The sequence below is a fragment of the Leptinotarsa decemlineata genome, unplaced genomic scaffold (genome assembly GCF_025532065.1).
Source record: "Leptinotarsa decemlineata unplaced genomic scaffold, Ldec_3_MD MMD2_tig00026330_RagTag_RagTag, whole genome shotgun sequence".
Taxonomy (NCBI): Eukaryota; Metazoa; Arthropoda; class Insecta; order Coleoptera; family Chrysomelidae; genus Leptinotarsa; species Leptinotarsa decemlineata.
Genome location: NW_027412690.1, coordinates 8,419,600 through 8,442,083, shown reverse-complemented (window position 1 = coordinate 8,442,083; position 22,484 = coordinate 8,419,600). Strand labels below are relative to the sequence as shown.

The following is a 22,484-nucleotide window of genomic DNA, read 5'->3' as shown; positions in this document are numbered from 1 at the left end:
ATTGCTCTACTAAATTGAAAATAGACCAGTCGCCTATTTTTTATGACAGATTTCTGAATACATTCCAGCTTCTAAGTCCCACAATTCGTAGCAGATTCCTACAATATAGCAGAAATCTGTTACACATTACCAATCTGGGCAACTTTAGATACTTCTACTTTCGATATCTACAGGCGACATTTAGTGGCATCATCACGTTGTCTAGTATAGTGAAACCGGTTCCAGTTACTGCCGACAGTCACAGGCGCTAACCTAAATATCAAACAATTCACAACACAAAAAAGTTTTTGTTTCGGGGTTGAAATTAGATGATTTTAATGTATTTCCACGTGTTAAAACCGAAAGTGACCATAAATATTATATATTAGCTCTTGTTTTCAAGATATAGTATCATTATATTATATATATGTATATTGAGTTTTCAACAAATGAAATATTTCATCACCAACAGTTGGTACACATGTTTGTTTACATAACACCCCTCTCATCAGCTGTTCTTAAGTAGTAAACATAACCTATATGAGTTTGTCAATTGTACGCACGTGGTTGCTATTGAAATTATCGTGTGAAGTTGATTTTTAAATTAATTTAAGTGCTGATCTGAAATGCCTCGAAAGTGTGTGAGTTCTGTCGATATCTTTTGCTATATATGTGGTGAAATAACATTTAAGGCTCAGAAACGTAAAATGACACCTATCGTTAAGACAGCCTATGAACATTATTTTGGTGTGAAAGTTGGGGACCAAGATAAATCATGGGCTCCTCATATATGTTGTAATTCTTGTTCCGTCATATTGCGAGAGTGGCTGAAAAATAAAAACCGGGCAATGGCTTTTGCAGTACCTATGGTTTGGCGTGAGCCTACCAATCATACAGACGACTGTTATTTCTGCTTAACTCCTCCCATTAAGCAAGGTTTATCTATGAAGAAAAGAGGAACGGTTAAATACCCTAATCTCCCATCTGCTCTTCGGCCTGTACCACACTCAGACAATTTGCCAGTCCCTTCTCCACCCCAAAACTATGAAATTTTAGAGGAAGGTGATGAAGACTGTTTAGAAGGAGCAACTCATCCTTCTACATCCTATGACCCTGATTTTGAGGTAAGCGATAGGTCTAGTGATCCGCACAGAATTAGTCAAGCAGAGTTGAGTGACCTTATAAGAGATCTTCGCTTGTCTAAGGAAAAGGCTGAGCTGTTAGGGTCAAGACTACAACAGTGGAATCTTCTAAAACATGATGTGAAAATATCTCAGTACAGACAGCGTCAAAAAGATTTGCTTCCTTTTTTTGAGAAAAAAGAAAACTTCGTTGTTAATGGTTTGATGGACTGCTTGAATTTGGATCACACTCCATCTGAATGGAGACTGTTTATAGACTCTTCAAAACTAAGCTTAAAAGCTGTACTTCTGCATAATGGAAATCAGCTACCCTCTATTCCTATAGGTCATGCAGTTCACATGAAGGAAACGTATATAAATATGAAAACACTTCTCCAATCAATCAAATATGAACAACACAAGTGGCACATCTGTGGTGATCTGAAAGTCATTGCTATACTCCTAGGAATGCAATTAGGGTTCACCAAGTACTGTTGTTTTTTGTGTCTGTGGGACAGTCGGGATAGAAAATCTCACTATAAAAAAATGAACTGGCCTACACGAGACCTAAACCCTAATGAGAAAAATGTAGTTTACGAGCCTCTTGTAGATCCTAAGAATGTTCTCCTTCCCCCATTACATATTAAGTTGGGACTAATGAAAAACTTTGTGAAGGCCATGAACCAGGAAGGACAAGCTTTTAAGTACTTGAGAGCAAAGTTTCCCAGGTTGAGTGATGCTAAAGTCAAGGAAAGCATCTTTATTGGGCCTCAAATCCGTGAAATCGTAAATGATCCTGCTTTTGACATGATTTTAACAGGAAATGAAAAAAGAGCCTGGGAAGCCTTTAAGGGGGTTGTACATGGGTTTTTAGGTAACAAAAGAGATGATAACTTCACAGCATTGGTTAAAGAGCTTCTTCAAGCTCACCACCAACTTGGATGCAACATGTCCTTAAAAATTCATTTTCTTCACTCTCATCTTAATTTCTTCCCACAAAACTGTGGAGCTGTGAGTGACGAACATGGAGAAAGATTCCATCAAGACATTGCCTCAATGGAACAGAGATATCAGGGCCGTTGGAATGAAGCAATGCTTGCAGACTACTGCTGGTCTATGTGTAGGGATGCTCCAGAAGTGTTTTATAAAAGACAAGCTAAACGACAGCGATCTTACAATGAATCGGATGGACTTAATTGAAATTTGGTAGTACAAACTTCTTTTATTTGTCAAAACACTAAGAATAATGGTTTTTTTTTATTAATTTTGTACTTAAAATATTCTAAAAGAAACATAACAATATTGTTTTATGTACTTTCACTTTTCACGTATAGTATAACTACTCTTTAAGATTAAGTACTGTGTATCTCAAAAACCAGAGCTAATAAAAATTTTTCATTGTCATTTTCGTTTTTATCACCCCAAAATTAGTAGAAATTGACTAATTTAGTGTAGGAAACATTCAAAAAATATTTTTTTGTTGTGTTGTGTATCAAACAATTAGTTCTTATATTTTTTCTTTTTATTTGTAATGAGTCTAATATCAATTCTATATCCAAGTTTCCCATTGTCTTTCCATATACTGCATTATTCATCAAAACTCTATGCGTGTTCATCAAGCCATTGTTGATAGCTTCCTGGAAGTTTCTGTAATTAATGATATCTTTACTTTTATCATTTAAGTTCGGAATTGATTTGGGAATTTTGAATTTTGCACATGGACGTTGATTCTTCAAAAATATTGATTTGGTCTGATAGGGTAAGATGTGGTCCACAAAATTTTTGTAGTCTGTAGTCTTTAGTAACTTGATGTTGAATATATCACTTTCCACGATTGCCAACCGAGTTGACACACATTTGAAATGTTCCTCTAGAACCTAAACTTCTCATTCGCCACAAATCCACTCGACTGCTTCAGAATCCCATCACTTCCGAGTTCCATTCATCTCGAATAAACTAAACGAATCGTCTCCTTCCGAAAAGAAGTCTGTGAAAAGAAAGTCTCATAATTACGAAATTTATAAGGGAGCACGAGAAAAAAATAAGCGAACATTTCACAACAAGAAAGTTGAAGCGACAGAGACGGGAGATAGATATAAATTCTGTTTTACAACTCCGGGGAGTTCGAGTTGAATTCATTAGGAAAGTTTGCATTGAAAAACTTTGTTTGAGGCGAATTTGTGTTATCAAACTTTGTTTAATGGAGATAGTTGGGCGGTTGGAGGCGCACGGGGAGCCAGCGGCGGGCACCGGGGTTATTTCCTTGGGGTTGTGGGAATTACGTTAGCTTTACGTATTGTTTGTATATTCTTCGGGAAGTTTGTTGGAAGTTGAATTATTGCGGTGGTAATCACGGAAATTTCAACAGTTTGTCTGGATGGCGGTTGGCGGTGTAGCGAATTATATGCAAATGAGTGGATTCAACTGCATAATTACGGGTCGGGCAAGTCTGCCTGGATTTATTATGAACGGCGAGGTGAATTTTGTTTCGTTCTGTGAATTAGTACGGATAATGATATGCGATTTGATAGCATAGTGAAATTTATATTCTCACAAGTCGGAGCATTTGTTTTTATGGCTTTTTATAGCATTGACATGAGATATTAAAATGAAACAGATTGATGCAATGGTAGATAATACAGTAACATATAGAAACCTTATAATTAAACACATTAATACAAGGGTGAAAAAATACATGGTTATATATATATATATATATATATATATATATATATATATATATATATATATATATATATATATATATATATATATATATATATATATATATATATATATTATATATATATATATATATATATATATATATATATATATATATATATATATATATATATATATATAATTCGTATAAATTTCTTGAGGTTCATTGGCGGTAGATTCGGATACATTTCATTGAACTTTCTACATGTTCTGCTGATAATTTTGTCACACTGTCCAAAAACAATAAACAAATTCATAAGAACTTCGTTTGAATAGTTTTGTTCCATCGCTTTGAAGGTATTTGCAACTTCTGAAGTGACGAAAATGTCGATATTATTAGGAGAATGTCACAACGCTACTGTCAAATAGTAATCATGGCCTGCTTACCAAATACCGAATGGAAATACCATTCTGAAGGGACATTTTCACAAATAAATGTTCATAAGTCCGAAACTTGACTAGTTAGGTATAGGTATGATATACATAGAAAGAAAGCAAATTTCAGCAGCTTTCCGAATTTTCAATAATATACAGGGTGTTCCATTTAAAATAATCAAATTTCAGCAACTTTTTTAAGCAAACGAAAAAACTGTATTTTTTTACCACTCTGTATTGAAGTAACGGAGATTAGGCTGACGTGTGGGAAGTGTCCAAGTATCACCTAACTCCAAACCAAATTTCGATATCATAGTACTTCTTAACTAAAAGATATCGGCATTTTTAGAAGTCATGATTTTCGAAGAAAAAAATTGAAATTAATTTTTATTTCGAAAACGGTAACAGATAGGTATAGGGAAATATCAAAAAAAGTTGTCGGGCAATTGTTGGAGATTCCAAAAATAATATTATATACAGAGTGTTCCATTTGAAAAATCGAAGTTGCTACTGCTTTCTAATAGAAGCGGCAACACCGCATTGTCGAAAATATTTTAGTTGGCTAGAGAATGTCCGAATATGCCCTCCATTAAATTTTCAAAGTGATCCGTTGTCTGGTTCACCAGAAACGTCTAATGTGCCATCCACCGTGAATCAGCCTGTATAGTCCATTTTGCGTAACCGGGTTTGAGAAGTGATTGGGTTATCCTAATTTCTAGTATTAGGTTATATATAATCTTCTAGTCTATACATTGATTCTGGTTATTTTAATTTTTTGCCACTTTTCAGCTCAATACTATATGATGCCGTTTTTTCTCTACAAATTCAAACTGAACCAAAGCGCTGCCATAACATCCCGAAAAATAACCAGGCATTTGGCAATGATAGTGTTGATAAAGGCACTGTTTGACGTTGGTTTGCAAAATTTCGTTCCAGGAATTTTAATCTCAAAGACGATCTCCGAATTGGTTGATCTACAGGAATCCAAGATGAGGATTTGAGCACCCTAGTGGAGACTGACCCATCACAAATGGTGCGTGGGATGCCGGAAAAACTGGGCGTCAGCTCCCATGCAGTTTTTGATGGTTTTTGTGGCAAATGTAGCACTATATAGTTTAGTGCAAATACTGAATATAATGTGCATTCCATAAGAACATTCACACCTTCATCCAGGAAATTTTAGGTCTGAACCATTTTCAATATTATATGTATGATTTTCTGGTTTCAGAAATAGAGAATTTATTTCTTTTCAACCTTTCATCACAAGCTTGTTTGTCCAAAACCAGGTTTTTGCTTGTTTCATAATGGATTTTGAACAGATTCAAAACTTCCTTAAGAATCGCAACCGTCATCTTCACTGACATACTGGTGCCAAATGTGATACATTTGAGGTATACATTCGAGGTAAAAATATGTCGTAAATCATTGATATGAATTATACAGAAAAGAGGGCCCAATAGTGATCCCTGAAGAACTCCTCTTTTTATTGATTGAGAAGTATTCCTGTAATCCTCAACAGTCAGACAAATAAGACTGGATCAGTTTCACTACTACCTTATCAAAACAATAAACTAGTTGATTATAAACAATAATATTAATAATAATAATTTATTCTTCTCTTGTTTTACATTTTTGTACATACATATGGCACAGTGCAGAAGATAAGGGGGGAAGGGGAATAAATGGGCAGACGGGGAGGTTCAATTGAATCTGAAGTTGATAATGATGATATAACATAGTTCATATAAAGAATATAAAATATCTAAATAAACAATATCTAAGTCTATAGTTGATAGAAGTAATATGTCTAGAATGAGTATAAAATTAATATTTTTGGAAAGCAAAGCATGCAGTTTTAAAGATTTTTCTACGAATTGAGGAGATTCCTGCCAATTTAAGCGTGGAAGGGGAACATTCTGCATTTAAAAAATTATTGAGGATACTTTCCAGAATATCCAGTTATAAGTGACCGCAGTTTTTCAGAACATATACACTTGGGTATCGTTGACCTAGAGAAGAAAACAAGAAAAACGCACTGAGGTTGCAATGTTTTCCAAAGAAGAAATGTAAAATTTAGATGACTCTCAAGTTGGAAGAATAATTGGAGGTAAATTCTGCACGTTTATTACCCATTCAAGGGCCCTCAAAGACGAAGCAATGTTCATAATTTCATCTGACTTCTCTAAACGCCTTACTGTGTAATGTCACTAATAGTGATTGATTTATGGCATTACCGTCAACCCCGATTCCGTTTGTTTCCAGTCGATCACATATTTTCAGTTCCTCTCATAGCGTGGAGGAAAATACGGGTGATTTATTTCTCCCGTTCGCTTCGGAAAGCCTAAGACATTTCCAAGTTGTATCTCGGGAAAAAGTCCATATCGTCGAGGAAACATAAATATTGGCAGCGATTCATGAAACGAAAAGGTCTGGAACTCCAAAAGATGACTTGGGTTGAGTAAATATAGGTCGCATAAATCACTGCACGGGAGAGAGAAGAGTGAACTACATCGCTGTGGTTGTCTCGTTTCTCGTATTTTCTTGCTACACGTAATATAATCTAATTTTGAACTTCTAAATATACAGAGGCACTCTTGGACGGTCACCGTAAAAATTCTTATGAAGCTTGGAGTGACGCCAGGCGTTTATTATTTACGCCAATTAGAAGTTAATCTTTCAGTCGGGCTACTTGTGGGGCACATGATATTTTTGGGAATGTACGAGGTATGTTTGGAAGTAACGGGAACTTTTGAATCACGGGTTTGGGAGAGTCCGATTATCAAATATTTTTTATTGTATTTAAAATTATCAGACAAGAGATAAACTCAAGCCCATCGAGATATCACGAATGCTGTAAAACAATTTGAGAGAGAAGCTTGCCTTACCTCGCACTTACACTGCATGGTGTCATTTCTTGCTATTTCAAGGTACTTAATTTTATTCCTTTATTCAAATGTCGAAACAAAACATGGATACTGCAATTAGTATGTATTAGATGGGCTGTGAAGTTAACAGGCTAACCCACAGATGAAACTACAGATGACTATCTTTAAAAGGAAAAAAAAACCCAAGAGCGACTATAAAATAGCGTTATTAGAGCGTTTGACATACAAAATCCAGGAAAACGGTCCCATTTGACAAAAAAAGAAACAAAATATAGATACTGCAATTAGTACGTGATAGGTGGGCTGAAAAGTTAACAGGCTAACACACAATGAATGTTACTGGAGTTTTGTTTCAACACCAAATCGTTATTTTCAACACCTCGACACGTGTTTCGATCACCAAGTGATCATCTTCAAAGAGGAAGATTAAACTAGTAACTAACGCGAAGCTAACGCTATTTATGCCATATAGATATCGCATACAGGTAAACCATCCAGGTGTACCACCCATACAAGTATACCAACCTAAATTAATTTTACAATTTTGCCTTATCTATTATTTCACAATATATGTTGAACTGTTATAGCTTTATATGAAACAATTTTCAGCTATATAAAAATTAATTTCACAATATTGCCTATCTAAATTTATTTTGGTATTGTGTCCTTATGTAGTAATCAGTAAACCCTATATTATTTTAACAAGCTATATAGTATGCTCTTTGGTATAGGTCCGTCATCGTTATTCATAATATTATTGTGTTTACTTATTTCTACACTCTCATAGGCATCTAGTTGCCTGTTGTTGTTAACTTGTCTAACTAATCTTAATGAACTGAAGTCTATGGAATGGTTTTGTTGCAAAATATGATGGGCGACTGCTGATTTTTCAGGTCTTCCATATTTTAAGTGTGTTATGTGTTCTTTATATCTTACTTCAATAGATCTTTTTGTCTGTCCATAATTTTTGCATCGCAGTCCTTACATTCAATTTCGTATATTCCACACTTTTCCGAATTCTCGACTTTGTTTTTTGGACTTTCCAAAAGGCTCTGTAGTGTAATGACTTGTTTTAAAAACCACCTTCATACCTAGTTCCTTGAAAATCTTTTCAAAGTTCTTCGTATATTGGTGGTATGGAATTGAGATGTATTTATCTTGGTTTTTGTACTTTCTGAAAGTCGAGATTTCGTTCATTCTTAACCTAAACTTCTTCTTCCTTATTATGTCATCTATATACCCCTCGAGAAACCGTTAGTGGCTGATATTTCCTGTATTGTACGTCTGTCTTTTGTGAACCTATCATGTGTTAGAGGGAAAGTCAAAAGACGATGCACTAAAAAATTCTACCCAGCACGTTTGTGCTGTCCACTGTGATGTGAACTGTCAGGAATATACCTGTACGTGCTTGTTTCTTTTCTAAATATATCATATCCTAACCCTCCATATTGGCTTCTCATTGCCAAAACGTCAAGAAATGGTAGTTGTCCCTTATTTTCTAACTCATACGTGAATTTTATTGATGGACATCTATTATTTAAAATGGAAACAAAGTCCTCAATATTCCATTTTTCAGTATCGAATATCGCGAAAATATCATCCACATACCTTAGCCAAATCCTAGGAAAATACTTCGACTTTTCTTTGGTTTCCATTTCGAATCTGCTCATAAACAGGTCTGCAAGGTAGGGGGACAAGGGGTTTCTAATGGCCGTTACTTCCTGTTGTTCATAAAAGCAACCTTCTACCTGGAACTGATTTTGTTTCATACAGAAATTAGTAAAAGAAACGAATTCATCGATTTCGTTATTATTGGAATTATTTTTCTCTAGTAATTCCCTGAGGTATTGCAAGATCTGTGGAATTGGGACGCTAGGAAATTAGGAACTAACATCAAAAGAAACCAAAATCTCATCTTCTTGCACCTCTCACCTTCTTGTATGTTGTATGAACTATAAAAAGTTTTTTATACTAAAACTTGGTTCCGCAATAGACAAGGTTTCAAATTCCTTAGTGAGCCACTTTACTATTTGGTTGGTAGCAAATCCAATAGCTGACACGATGGGGCGCATTGATTTTCCCGGTTTGTGGATTTTTGGGAGTTTCGACATCGTTTCAGTTGAGGAGTGAGTATGTTGTCGCATTTCTCGAGGATGTCTTTTACTTCGGCAATCATCTTTGGTAACCTAACCTAACCTAACCTAACCTAACACACAGATGACGCTATAGACGAAAAAAGGAAAAAACCCTCAAAAGCGACTATAAAATAGCGTTATCCAGGAAAAACGGCCCCATTTCACAAAAAAAGAAACAATACATGGATAGTGCAATTAGTGTGTATTAGGTGGACTGAAAAATTAACAGGCTAACACACAGATGACACCACAGATGACTATCTTTAAGAGGAGAAACCCTCAAAAGCGACTATAAAATATCTTCAAAAGGAAAAAAACCCTCAAAATCAACTATAAAATAGCGATATTGGAGCGTTTGAAATACAAAATCGAGGAAAAACTGCCCCATTTGACAAAAAAAGAAAGAGCTTCTTCATCAAGACAAAGCACCGTGTAACAAATCGATGAAAACAATGGCAAAATTGCATTAATTGGGCTACGAATTGCTTCCGCGTCCACCGTATTCTACAGATCTGGCCCCCAGTGACTTTTTCTGTTTTTGGACCCACTGCCACTGTTTCTTTGTCATTTATGTTGGAATAAACATTGTAAAGAAATATAAATATGGCATCGGAAGTGTTTTTTTGCTTTTGGAAACCAAACTGGCAATTACTTATTATTTTGTTTTCATTCAGAAAGCAAAGGAGTCTTGTTTTGACTAATTTTTCTATCAATTTAGCCATTACAGAGATTAGAGAAATTGGACGGAGACTTGATGGACCATTGATGACTTCTCCCTTTGGCAATGCTAACACAATCGACTTCTTCAAAAAAACTGGAAAGATTCCTTCTCTAAATGAATTGTTTATTAGACTAACTAATATATCGAGTATTCTTATCGGAATAATTTCTAGGATTTTTATAGAGATTTCATCTGAGCCTGTGGAGTTTTATTTTTAATGGACAAAGTTTCATGCAGTTCGGTAATATTCGTATCATATAATATAAAGGTGTTCGTTAGCGGAGATTGATAAGATTAAAGCAATTTAAGTTAAAAAAAAGTAGTGAAATTTAATCGTCCAAGTCGTAACTTTCAACTTCTTCTTCTTCTTGATCTTCTTGTTTTTGTTCGTCTTGTTCTTCTTCTTCTTGTTCTTCTTCATCTTCATCCTGAGTACATGTAAACTGCGTTAATAGCGATGTCGCCTCGTTGAAATCAAACGGATCCTCCACTGTTCAATATTAAAGCACGATCGGCCTTGACAATGTGTACATGCCAGAGAACAAAACAGTCCGGCTTTTTTGCAACTATATTTAGCACTGCACCCCTTTCTGTTGTTGCAAAAAATTGTGTTCAGCAGTTTTTCCGGCCTAGGTGGAAGTGGCAGACGTACCCAAGCCAGAGAAAAACTTTAACAAGTTGACGCTCTACGCGGACGACACGGCCCTGCTGGCGAGATCTACGAGTCAAGCACACGTTACGAGATACCTTCAACAACAGGTAGACAGATTGGAGAAGTGGGCTAACCTGTGGAGGATCAGTATCTACCCTGACAAGAGTCAGGCGATACTGTTCACTCGCAGGTTCGTACAACCGTAAGGCAACGTCACCTTCAACGGACAAGAGATTCCGTGGACAAACAAAGCGACATACCTTGGGGTCATCCTAGACAGGAAACTAACATTACAGGCCCACGTACAGCAGAGAATAGGAATGGCCAGACAGGCCAGACGATGCCTGGCGCCGATCATAGGAAGAAGTAGTAACATGGCATTGAAAGTGAAGTTACTAATGATCAGAACGATCCTAATGCCAATAATACTGGATGCATGCACTGCCTGGGGCCAGTGTGCGCAGACATACAGGAAGAAGATCCAATCGTTTATGAATGCGAGCGTAAGGGCCGCTGTAAACGCACCTTATTATACACCCAATAGATTTATATACAGAGACTTAGACCTGGACACGCAATATGTGGACGTGTATATGAGAGAACTTGCAGAAAGCACGTTCGATAGAATCAGATCGCACTCAAATCCAGCGTTCCGCGATTTACACGATGCGTTAAATGTGGATGACCCCAGATTCCGAGAAAGGGACAAACATCCCAGGCTGACTAAACAGAATAACAGACCGCCCCCGTTAGTCGCCGTCAGGCGACTTAGGTAAGTATAACACTAACCAGATACACTCTCTTCCAGGTAGGTTCAGCGAAGAACACTTCGACCGCGATCGCGACTCTAAAAATTTTTCTTGGATACACTGAGAAACGCTCGATGCGTTAACACAAAGCCGCCGGTTAGTTTTTGGGGGCCTCCATGCTTAAATTCAGTTAGGCATAGTCAGATAAAACAACGATTCGATAAGAAAGTAAAAGCACCTAAAGGCTGACTTTCGACCAAAAAGAGGTCAGATGTCAATCTTGCTGAAGTGCCCATCAGCAAGTTGAGGACCGCCCGGAGAGCGACGGTGGATGGAGTGGGCTAGTAGGTTCTCCTCGCTAAATAGCTGGGGGGAAGCTTCTACTTCAGGGCACTCAACCTGGGAGGGGGCATGAGGGGGAGAAGTGAAGTTTGGACTGGTTCTTATGAATTGTTGACCAATTTCCAACCCCAGTCTGTAGGGTCTAGCTGATAACCAAGCCACACTTGAACTTGGTAATATACCCGAAAAAGATGTTGATGAGGAGCTACGCACACAATTGAACAGGGGACAGATGTTGTCTCAAGGTCACAATGGCGTATCAATTAAGGAACTGAGTTTCATTTTACCTGATATTCTTATAGTTATAACTTATCTATATTTAATATTATAAGATAGAAAAATATTTTAACATATATTATAACTACAGAGATGTATATACGTGGCGTACTCATGCATATTATGACGATTACAACTTTTACAACTTTTTGAATCGTTTTAAAACGGTGGCTCTTAGGAAAAACAATATTGATACATTTTTTTTAGATAATTTTATGATCTACAATTTTTGTCCCAAGTATTTTTATGACAATACTTACCGTTTTGCTGAAAATCGCGAAAAACTCTTTTTTTTTACTCTTTTTTTTATAAATTTTTTTCCATACAGGGGAAAGATGGGGAACTTTGAAATTTTATTTTTAATCATATTTTAAACAATCTTTCTGATTTTCAGCTTTGTGGGAGTTTAGGTAGTTTCACTTTTATTTTTTGGTCTAATTTGACCGGACTAATATTTTCTACAGTAAATAATTATAGTAAAAAATATACTTTAAATCATATTTGCATTTTGTATCGTTTAAGACCTAAAAAATTTACTGGTTTTTGGACACTTATCACTTTCATTTTATCACAGAAGACCAGAAATGAAGCTGACCATGATTTGCATGAGATTAAAGACATATTTACTGGAAATGTAGCTAGAGCTAAATACGTTGTGAAGAAGTCTATCTCTGAGTAAAAGCAGAAATGATTTCTGTATGTTGAGTCAATAATTCACGGTAGTCTATCGTAAGAGTTAATATTTAGTTTATTTGTACTTTACTGCTTGTTTTTGCAAAACTGATGATACCTCGTTATTATCGTTGATAAATTTACTTCTCGATTTCCTGCAATCAGTAACTTCTTCATCACACACCATTTTTTTCCGGTACGTTAAACTTTCCAATTGTTTCGTATTTACCGCATCGTTAAAATTAGTCATGAACGAATGCAATCCGAAACAATGTATGAAATTACGAAGTGTTTTTTTTTTCTCGTTTTTAAATGGCTGGGTGGGATTTGGCGTCAACTCAATTAATTCCGAACATTTTATAACTGGCAAATAAAAAAGTCGTGGACTCGGGCCAGAATAATTTACAAACATTATTCATGTGGGCAGCTCAAACAAACATAAATACTTCTCGGTCTGGATTTTGAACCTACGGAAATAAACTGCCCGGCAGACTACTTCGTCGTCGATGTTTTCACTTTTATTATTTGTTTTGCTACATCGTTGGGCGAATGAGGTCGAGTGAAAGAGAATTGCAAAGAAGAAGTTATCAAAGTTATATGGAATCACTTGGTGATCATCATATTTTTTTATTTTTCAACACAAAGATATAAACGCATTATGCGGTACCATGTGAGGAATAATATAATAATCCTCAACACGATAGGAGAATTCAGTTTTGAAATTCTACCAATCAATCAAATTCGTTTATTGATTGGATTTGTTATAGTCAATTGGGCGAGTGATGCGAAATCGACTGTCTAGGATTCTCCTGTATGCTCTCACAGACAGCGGCTATGTTTTCGGCAGATCTAGCGTTTCGTCGACGTACGGGTGTTGGTCGATCGATTACCGAACCAGTGCACTCAAGTTCAACCACCACATTGCCCGAACAAACACCCCATTTGATGAAGCAATTTCTCTTTGCTATCAGTGATATCAAAAATCATGGAGAAAGTCGTGAACCACTAAATCCTCAAATATATGGAAGGCTTCAACATCTTGAGCGAGCATCAATATGGCTTTCGGAAACAAAGATCAACAGGCGACCACCTTCTATCATATGTCACCCATATTTGGAATAACGCAATCGAGAAACATGAAGAATCAAGAGCTGTTGCGCTTGATATTTCTAAGGCCTTTGACGGTGTGTGGCATGAGGATTTGCAGGCCAAACTTCGATGCTATGGCTTGTCGTATCACTTTCGTGTATGGCTCTTCAGCTTTCTGGAAGAACGTTCCCTGAGAGAGGCCGTCGATGGATATCTCTCGAATATTTTCACCATTAACGCTGGTGTTCCCCAGGGATCCATATTTTCTTCAACCCTCTTTTTATTGTTCATCAACGACTTATTGGAAAAAACCAAGAATCCAATATATTGCTTTGCTGACGACAGCACACTTGTCTCGTCATTCCATTTGGATTCCTGGACATCGGCTACGGAGCCGGAAGTCGGAAGGCCCTGTTGAAAGACCCTGTAGATTACAAAAAGTTTCTGTATGTCAAGTAGCCAGAAAAAATCTAACCGTTTCCTATCTTGTATGTCAAATAACTAGCATCATAACTATGTACGGAGAGATTAATTTTTGAGAAAAAAAGCGAGTACCATTCTCTTCCAAAAGTCGAAGACATCTTCATATGCTATAAAATTTGAATATCCTCCACTGTAATTCGTTTTTTTTTCAGGACCTGACACTAACAGATGATACTGTTTTGGAAGAACACAATGAAGACCCCGCCTTGGTTCAAATGCGACTCATTGGCGATGGAGGTAAGACATGATATTTGAGTTATATTTTTTCGATTAACTTATCATTACCTACAACAATTCACAAGGAAATGTTTTACTGAAATAGGAATCCCATAAAATTAACGCAATTCTGATCACATATAGGTGAAACGACCCAAGCAGAATAATAAATCATTGACCGTCTATGGATATCTCTCGAATACTTCTACCATCAGGAAGCCATATTGTATCAAGCCCTATTTCATTTGTATATCAACGACTCACTAGAGAAAGCCAAGAATCCAATATATTGTTCTGCTGACGATTGTACACTTGTCTCGTCATTCCATTTGGATTCCAGGACATCGACTGCGGATGCACATCTACACCGGCAGCAGGAAGTTGCAAATCTCAATGAGGATCTAGAAGTTATTTCGAATTGGTGTGAAAATAACCAGGTTCAATTCAATGGTCCAAAAACCCAGGCATCGGGTTTCCGTCTCCAAACCGGATATAACAATGTCAGGACAGATAATTTCGCTTTCTGCTTGGATAAGATTGTTGGGTGTTGAAATGGACACCAATATGTCTTGTCCAATATGTCATCCCTTTCCTGGAACATAGTTCTGGATACCCTGATTAATCACCTCAACAAAAATGGGTTCTACACAATTGCATACGCAGATGACATAGTTATCTTGCAGACCGGCAAATTTGTAAACACACTGTGCGATAGAGCGCAGGAGGGGCTCAAATTAACAGAAACATGGTGTAAGGAACACTCACTGTCGACCAATCCCAAGAAGACTGAGATGTTCTTTTTCACCAGGAAAAGAAATTTAACGGGCCCAAAACCTCCCGAAATCTTCAAAAGCAAACTGAACTTCTCTGAACAGGTAAAATACCTTGGTACTATCCTCGACAAGAAGCTAACATGGAACTTTCAGCTACAGAGTAGAGCAAAAAGAGCATACGTGGCTTATAAGCAATGTCGGAGGACAGTGGGACGCGCATGGGGTCTTCCACCCCTTGTTTTCACCTGGATCTACACTGCAATAATAAGGCCTATGTTAACGTAAGGAAGTATTGCATGGGGACCGAAGGTTCTACAAGCAACGACTATCTAAAAATTATACCAAATACAGCGAATGGCTTGTTTGAACATCACAGGAGCCATGAGAATTAATGGAATTAATCACGGGTCTGACCCCTCTTGATCTGTACGTTAAGGAGGTTGCGTTAATGGCCATGGTACGATTGCGCACGGCTGGTGTAAACCTCGAAGTAGAAATGGGTCAATTGAGGCTGGGTCTGTGGCGGGAAGCGCTTACTACGAAACCTCTGCTGCACAAGCGATGCAATTGAACCCAGGTTTGTGTTTAATAAACCCTACAAAATACAAATTAAGCAGAACATGCTACCAATGCAATACGGATTTATACAGACGACCCAAAAACCAAAGAAGGCTCGAGGTGTGGAGTGTACTCCAGATCACTAAGCCTAAGAATTGAGTGGGGAATGGAAAGAAGAACCAATGTGTTCCAAACAGAACTGGCTGGTACCTCAATCGCCACGAAAGAAATAACCAGGAAAGGAATTTCTGGCAAAAACATAACAATCTGCACTGACAGCAGACAAGCCCTATTAGCCTTGAACAGTCAACGTATAATCTCAGGACTAGTACTAGAGTGCCACCAAGATTTAGCCAAAGCGGTAGATAATAACATTATCATGAGGTGAGTTAAAGGGCATGACAGTAGTAAAGGTAATCGCATTGCCGACTCTTTAGCCAAGGAAGCGGCTGGACCATGAATTTTAGGACCCAGTAGCACCCACGGCCTGATGACTTCGACATTTGCGGAACTAGTCAAATGGTTCACCAACGCTCAATCCTTAAAGAGATGAGACGAAACAAAAAGATGTAATCTTGGCAGGATCACCTTGGGTGACCCTAGGAAGCTGGCGCCGAAGAAATATCTGGCAATGATCAGGAAAAATCTACGCCTAACAGTAGGATTTCTGACTGGCCACTGTCAACTAAGGAAACACTTCCATAATATGGGGCTGGTGAACAAACATCTATGCAGGATGTGTGAACAGGAAGATGAGACAGTCTGGCATGTCCGTGCGAGTGCCCTAAGTTATCGTCAATGAGAGAGTGTGTGTTCGGCGAGTCATGGCCTACAGCTTCCCATATAAAGGAGATGTCTCCCAGTGACCTGTCCACCTTCCTGGAAAGGACAGGATGGACGATGACCTCGGAGGACAACTCCTCGGGAGGATATACAATGGGTCGCATGTGCCCTAAGTCTGTGGGCTTACACTCACCCTCCCTACTCTATAGATACATATGTCTTGACACAATCATATCGTTGGAATTGCGAAGACTGCTTCTCAAAATCTTGGAATACCGTTACGAATCAGAAAACTGTACACACCTCAGCAACTTTTGTTGCTTTATAGAGCTTAGATCAGACCTTCTACGGAGTATTGTTTTCATGTATGAAGCTCCGCCCCTAAACATACCCTGTAGCTGCTGGATTCCATCAAGAAGAGAGCTATTCGCCCGATTGGAGAGACGAACATCATTTGCAACCTTGACAGTCCGGAACATCGAAGAAAGGTTAGCGATTTGCCTCTCTTCTATAGATACTTTCTTGGCACATTTGATTCCACCAAGAGCGGTATCTATGAGAAATTCGCAACGGAGTGTAGCTGCTCATTGTTCTGAGGTGCAACTTAGTACACCTCGAACTTCACTGTTTGAAAACTCTTTCATTTGGAGTCCCATGTTTATGTGGAACGAACTTCCTGAGAATATTTTACCAAATGAAGTTAATCTCCAACGATTCAAATCCAACGTAATCGCTACTTTCGCGCTCATAGAGCGAGATTTTCCTGTATTGTTTGTGTTATGTCTTAAAAAAAAGTACAAACACCCCGATTGGAAACTTCTTTAGACTCTCACCGAATTCCTGCACGATAACTCATCGCTTATTGAAAATGCAATAAAAATAATGGCGTTCGTTTTCCACTGGTTAATATATTTTTTAGGATGAGTCATCAAATGTGGTGCATATACAAATAGAAATTATACTTACTGTGTACATAAACTTACAAAAGGCACATCTTTTGGCAACCGTCCTACAAATATAAACAGCATAGGTCCCACTATTGACTCTTGAGTTGGACCGATTTTGGAAGTTTTTCTTTCTGATATAAATTTGGCTTCATAGTAGATAATTGCACTCATTGATCTTTCTCTGCAATCTCATACAAATATAGATATGGTTCTCCCCAAATTTTCCCACTGAAAAGTATAGATGATAAATGGTCACACTGCCTCATGAATTTTCTGTTAAATAGTTGAAATATTGAAGAAACTACACTCTAATAGTTTCTACTTCGTACAAGTATATTTTTACAAGCACTTTCCAATGGAATTCTGAAATGATTCAAATAAATAAATATTAAATGAAATGTGGCCATCGTTCAAATATTTTGGGAAAAGTTGATAATATATCGCATGCACTAAAATATAATTGTCCGCCTGAGAAATGTTATGATTTCTATAAAGTCACAAAAGCTTATGCAACGTGCCAAAACTATAAATAATTATGAAATTCCTTTCTATATTTTTAGCATATACTGCCTTTTGAAATTCTCACGAAGAGTGAATTGATGAATTTGTTTTTCCATTTATTTTTCAAGACACGTTACACGATGAGGAGAAATTCTACAGTGACTACGAATTTTCAAGGAAATATTTGAAATCTACGATTGAAGAAATGATTGTACGGAAATAAAAAAATTTCATAGAAAGTGATTCCTGACGATTCATATGATTTTGGGCATCTCTCTCTCTCTCTAGTATTCAGTGGCCGTTGCTTCTTATTTTGGCGACTACCTTCTTTTCAAGCACTTCGATAAGGTTCTCACCGATAGAACTTTCGCCAATCAGGACTAGGCAAAAATGTCCTTCGTCAACTTCAACGAAACCCGAGCACACAATTTTCATGCTCAGGGAATTAATCGACTTGGGTCACTTCGGCAAAAGTGTACTGATTCAAATGACAGTTTGAAGTAAACACATAAAGCGGAACAAACCTTTGAAACAATCTAATACATACAATGTTACAGAAAGAGTTATAATTGGTCTAGCAATCAAAAATAATGCTAAGATTTAAATCAGGTATGTGCAGACTTCCAAAAAAATTATAAAATTCTTCTACCAAATCCGCCAACTGAAAATTTGCGGTAGTTGGGAAAAAACAACGTCAGATTCGACATCAGCACCCTCGATTCAGTGGAAAACGTCACCTTAATGGCAAAATTCGGACCACCCATCAATATCATAGAATTCATGAGTAGTTCACCCCCCATTCCCTAAAATTAGATTCCTGAGGGATGAAAAATTGAATGATATGGGTTGAAACGTTTGAAATGGTACAGAGTATCATGGTGCTGGCAAAAACATCATCAGATTCGTTTGTTATCAGCACTCTCGATCCAGTGGGAAATGACACCTCAATGACAAAATTCGGACCACTCATCAATATCACAGAATTTAGGGGTAGTTCACCCCCATCCCTTAAAACTCGATTCCTGGGTGATGCACAATTGAGTGCTGTGAGTCGAAACGTTTAAAATGTTCCAAAGTATCATGGTGCTGGCAAAAACAACATCAGATTCGACATCAGCACTCTCGATTCAGTGGGAAACGACACCTTAATGGTAAAATTTGGACCACCTATCAATATCACAGAATCAAGGGTTGGTTCACCCCCATTACTCGTGCAGAGCAAAATATCCAATGTGGCATAAGCTGTGTGGCATGTAGCGCCATCCTGTTGAAACCACATGTCGTTGGTGTCCGGATCATACAATTCAGGCCAAAAGAAGTTGGTAATCATCAATCTATAGTGCTCGCCATTGATAGTGATAGCCTGGTCAACGCCGTTCTCAAAGAAATATGGACCGAGACGTTGCCAGACCAAAATCCCACACCAAACTTTTTTGAGATGAATTGGAAGCTCTTAGATCGTTCCAAACTTGACAATCCTGTTCGTTCACGTACTCATTCATCCAGAAATTGGGCTCATCGCTGAAGATGAGGCCATCCAGAGTCCATTCAGCGAACACACGTCGTTGTCTATGATCGTTTACTGTCAGTTCCTGGGTCAGTTGAATTTTGTGCGGGCGCAGGCTCAAGTCACAACGCAAAATTCGTCAAGTTCTGGTCTGCGAAAGAACAAGTTCTTGTGAGCGACATCAAATCGACTGCCTTGGATTCTCCTGCATACTCTCACAGACAGCGGCGATGTTTTTAGCAGATCTGACGTTCCGACGTACGGGTGTTGGTCGATCGTTTACTGAACCATGGTGATTTGGCAAAATAGGAAAGACCCTATATATCATTTTCCGTTTCGCCGTTCGGGGGAATACACACTTGATAATGATAAAAATCAATCCAACAAATCTAAAGAAATAAACTTTTGATGTTCAAGTCCGTCACGGATATACCTACACAGTACATTGAATGGACTGACGCCTATCAGAAAACAACCACTTCCCTGGCTAATACCACGAGAAGCATTGGATTATATCCAACAGGCGTCAGTGCAGAAATCTTCACAGAATATTTCCTGCATGTGCAAATGGCAATACAACTGAAAGAGTCAACCTTCAATTTTGGAACGAGCACACTGCAGACCGGTTTCGGGCTCATTAGCCCCGTCAGTCAATCCAGTCGATCCAACAATTAGCCGTCTGTCAATCCAACAACTCTTCATGACTTCGTTTCTGTGAACTCATATATCTTCGACCTGCTTTACTAGTGAATACATCCAATTTCGAACTTTCCGATATCAAACCCGCAAAATCCAGAAATCCTCCCCAAGTTTTAAAAGGATTAAAATATATGATGCTCGATCAGTTTCAAATTGAATTGGACCGAATCACTTTTATCTTTCTGAAAAGTTGGATCGACTTGTTGAGAACCCCATTTTTACCAACATCACAATTCTTTAATATTCATCTACCCTCAGAAGTTGTCGGCAAAGTTTCCTCGGGAACTTGGAAAACTTTTGACGCTGTTTAAATGAGTTTTCTTCCCAGTTGGAAACTTTTTATAACTTCTAAGAAGTTTTCCTATAGATTTTCCTGCGAAGTTTTTCCATCATAACATCAAAGTTTTATTAATACAGTTAGTGTGGGGGCTAAAACCGCAAAGTGGTCTCTTATTTTAATTTTCGTTTCTTTTTCTTCCGTCTCGATCCGAGTTCTTTATGAAACTTCATAAACCAGGAGCGCAATGTCACTCTCATTTCGGGTTTATTAAGGACATTTCAACCATTTTCTGTTCTTTTATCAAGGTGATGAAGTGATCTAAATTCTAACCTGAATTGAAAATACAGGGTGTAACTGAATAAGTGTAAAACATTTGAGAAGGTGATTCCTCATCGAAAAAAAGATAGGATCTTTCATATAAAGAAACTTCATTGGAGCATCCCTTGTTAAGATACAGCTCCTTAAAGGGGGTACATAAAATGTGTAAAACAATTTTTTTCTTTTTTTTTCTGATTGATTCGGCGGTTACTTGATAAAGATCCATAGTAATTTCACAAGCACTGTGAAAGTTACAATATTGAAAATAACCTGTCGCAATAAGAAATTTTGTACATGATCAGTGACTAGCATAATCTTAGTTTTGAGTTTGTCTTGAGCAAATCACGATTTGGAGACAGCTGCCTGAGAACGTTATAAGAAGTTTGGTTCAGATAGCTGACATGTTCAGAGAAGCGTTCTGGATCAAACTATATTTTTATCTCGGTCACGAAGAGAGGTATTTCATTTTCGATGCGGACTTGAAAAGTAGAGTTGGTGAGCTCTTTGTTCTTCGCAGGTCCTTTATTGCAGGTTTATTAAACTTCAGCTTGAGCTTATGGATTGTAGAAGTGTCAAAGATTGCTTGAAGATCTCCATTAATTTATGACTGAGCAGATGTAGAATCACGAGGCGGAAAGGAGAAATATTACTGTGTGTATAATCCATGATTTTGAAAACCTTCACTATAGAAACTAAAACGTGTCGTTCACAAATTCAATTGAGGTGCTAACGAATATTTTGTTTTAGTGGTGGAGTCCATCATGCGAGGTGAAAACGTAGGCATAACTCCAAGAAGATCAAGATCATCTGCCTTACTCCAAAAAAGTTCTCATTCACCACATCAGGTAAGTTTGGCCAGTACATAGTATAAAACAAAGTCCCTTTCCGCTGTCTGTTCCTGCGTATGGTTATATCTTCAAGACGGGTGTTACACGCTCAGTTTGGCATCAGTTCAGTCCATAACTTTGATCACGAATGAACTGATGACAAACTGATTGACACATAAACGACATAACTATGTATGATATTACTGTCTATTACTGATTAATGATAGAGTATGTCGTTCATGTGTCAATCAGTTTGTCATCAATTCATTCGTGATCAAGGTCATGGATTGATCTGATACCAAACTGAGCGTGTAACACCCGTCTAAAACTACGCAACAGATTTTGATGTGGGTTTTTTAATAGATAGAGTAATTCGAGAGGAATGTTTATATTGTCATATTTTTCCCCGTAGGTTCACTAATAATTGACTACACTGAATAATTAAACTCAACTTTATTTCGCTTGAAATACAACAAACACTTCAACTAAAAATTTCAACTAATATTTGAATGTCTATCGCCTTACTAGATCACTTCGCGTACCGCACTGTTACGTCCACTTCACTGTGTACTTGACTGCCGAATACGCTTGCAGCCAGCGTTTATAGAATTTCGCCGAAGTTCTATCGACATCGGTAGCATGTTTCTTGCTCTTTCTCGAGCGGCAGGTAACATCGGATATTCTCACGCTCTCAGCTATGTCACGTTTGGTTTGGCATGATTTACAACACTCCCCCTTCCCTGAGGTTGTTCGCCCCCGAACAAAATTCCAAGAGGGAACATGACGACCTATGTAAGGACTCAGCCTCTCTATGTGGACAACTTTAGGCTTGCTTCTGGGTGACAATTGGATTATGTACACCAGATCGTTCA

General features: G+C 37.7%; 1 protein-coding gene across 1 annotated transcript in view; it reads left to right on the top strand.

Moving 5' to 3' along the window:
- Positions 1 to 22,484, top strand: part of LOC111511070 (Lysine demethylase 3) — a 701,967-nt gene that overhangs the window by 177,719 nt on the left and 501,764 nt on the right. Inside the window, exons 5-6 of the mRNA XM_074183020.1 lie at positions 14,356 to 14,440; positions 21,533 to 21,630. Of these exons, the coding sequence (XP_074039121.1) occupies positions 14,356 to 14,440; positions 21,533 to 21,630 (183 nt within the window). The remainder of the gene's footprint in view (positions 1 to 14,355; positions 14,441 to 21,532; positions 21,631 to 22,484) is intronic.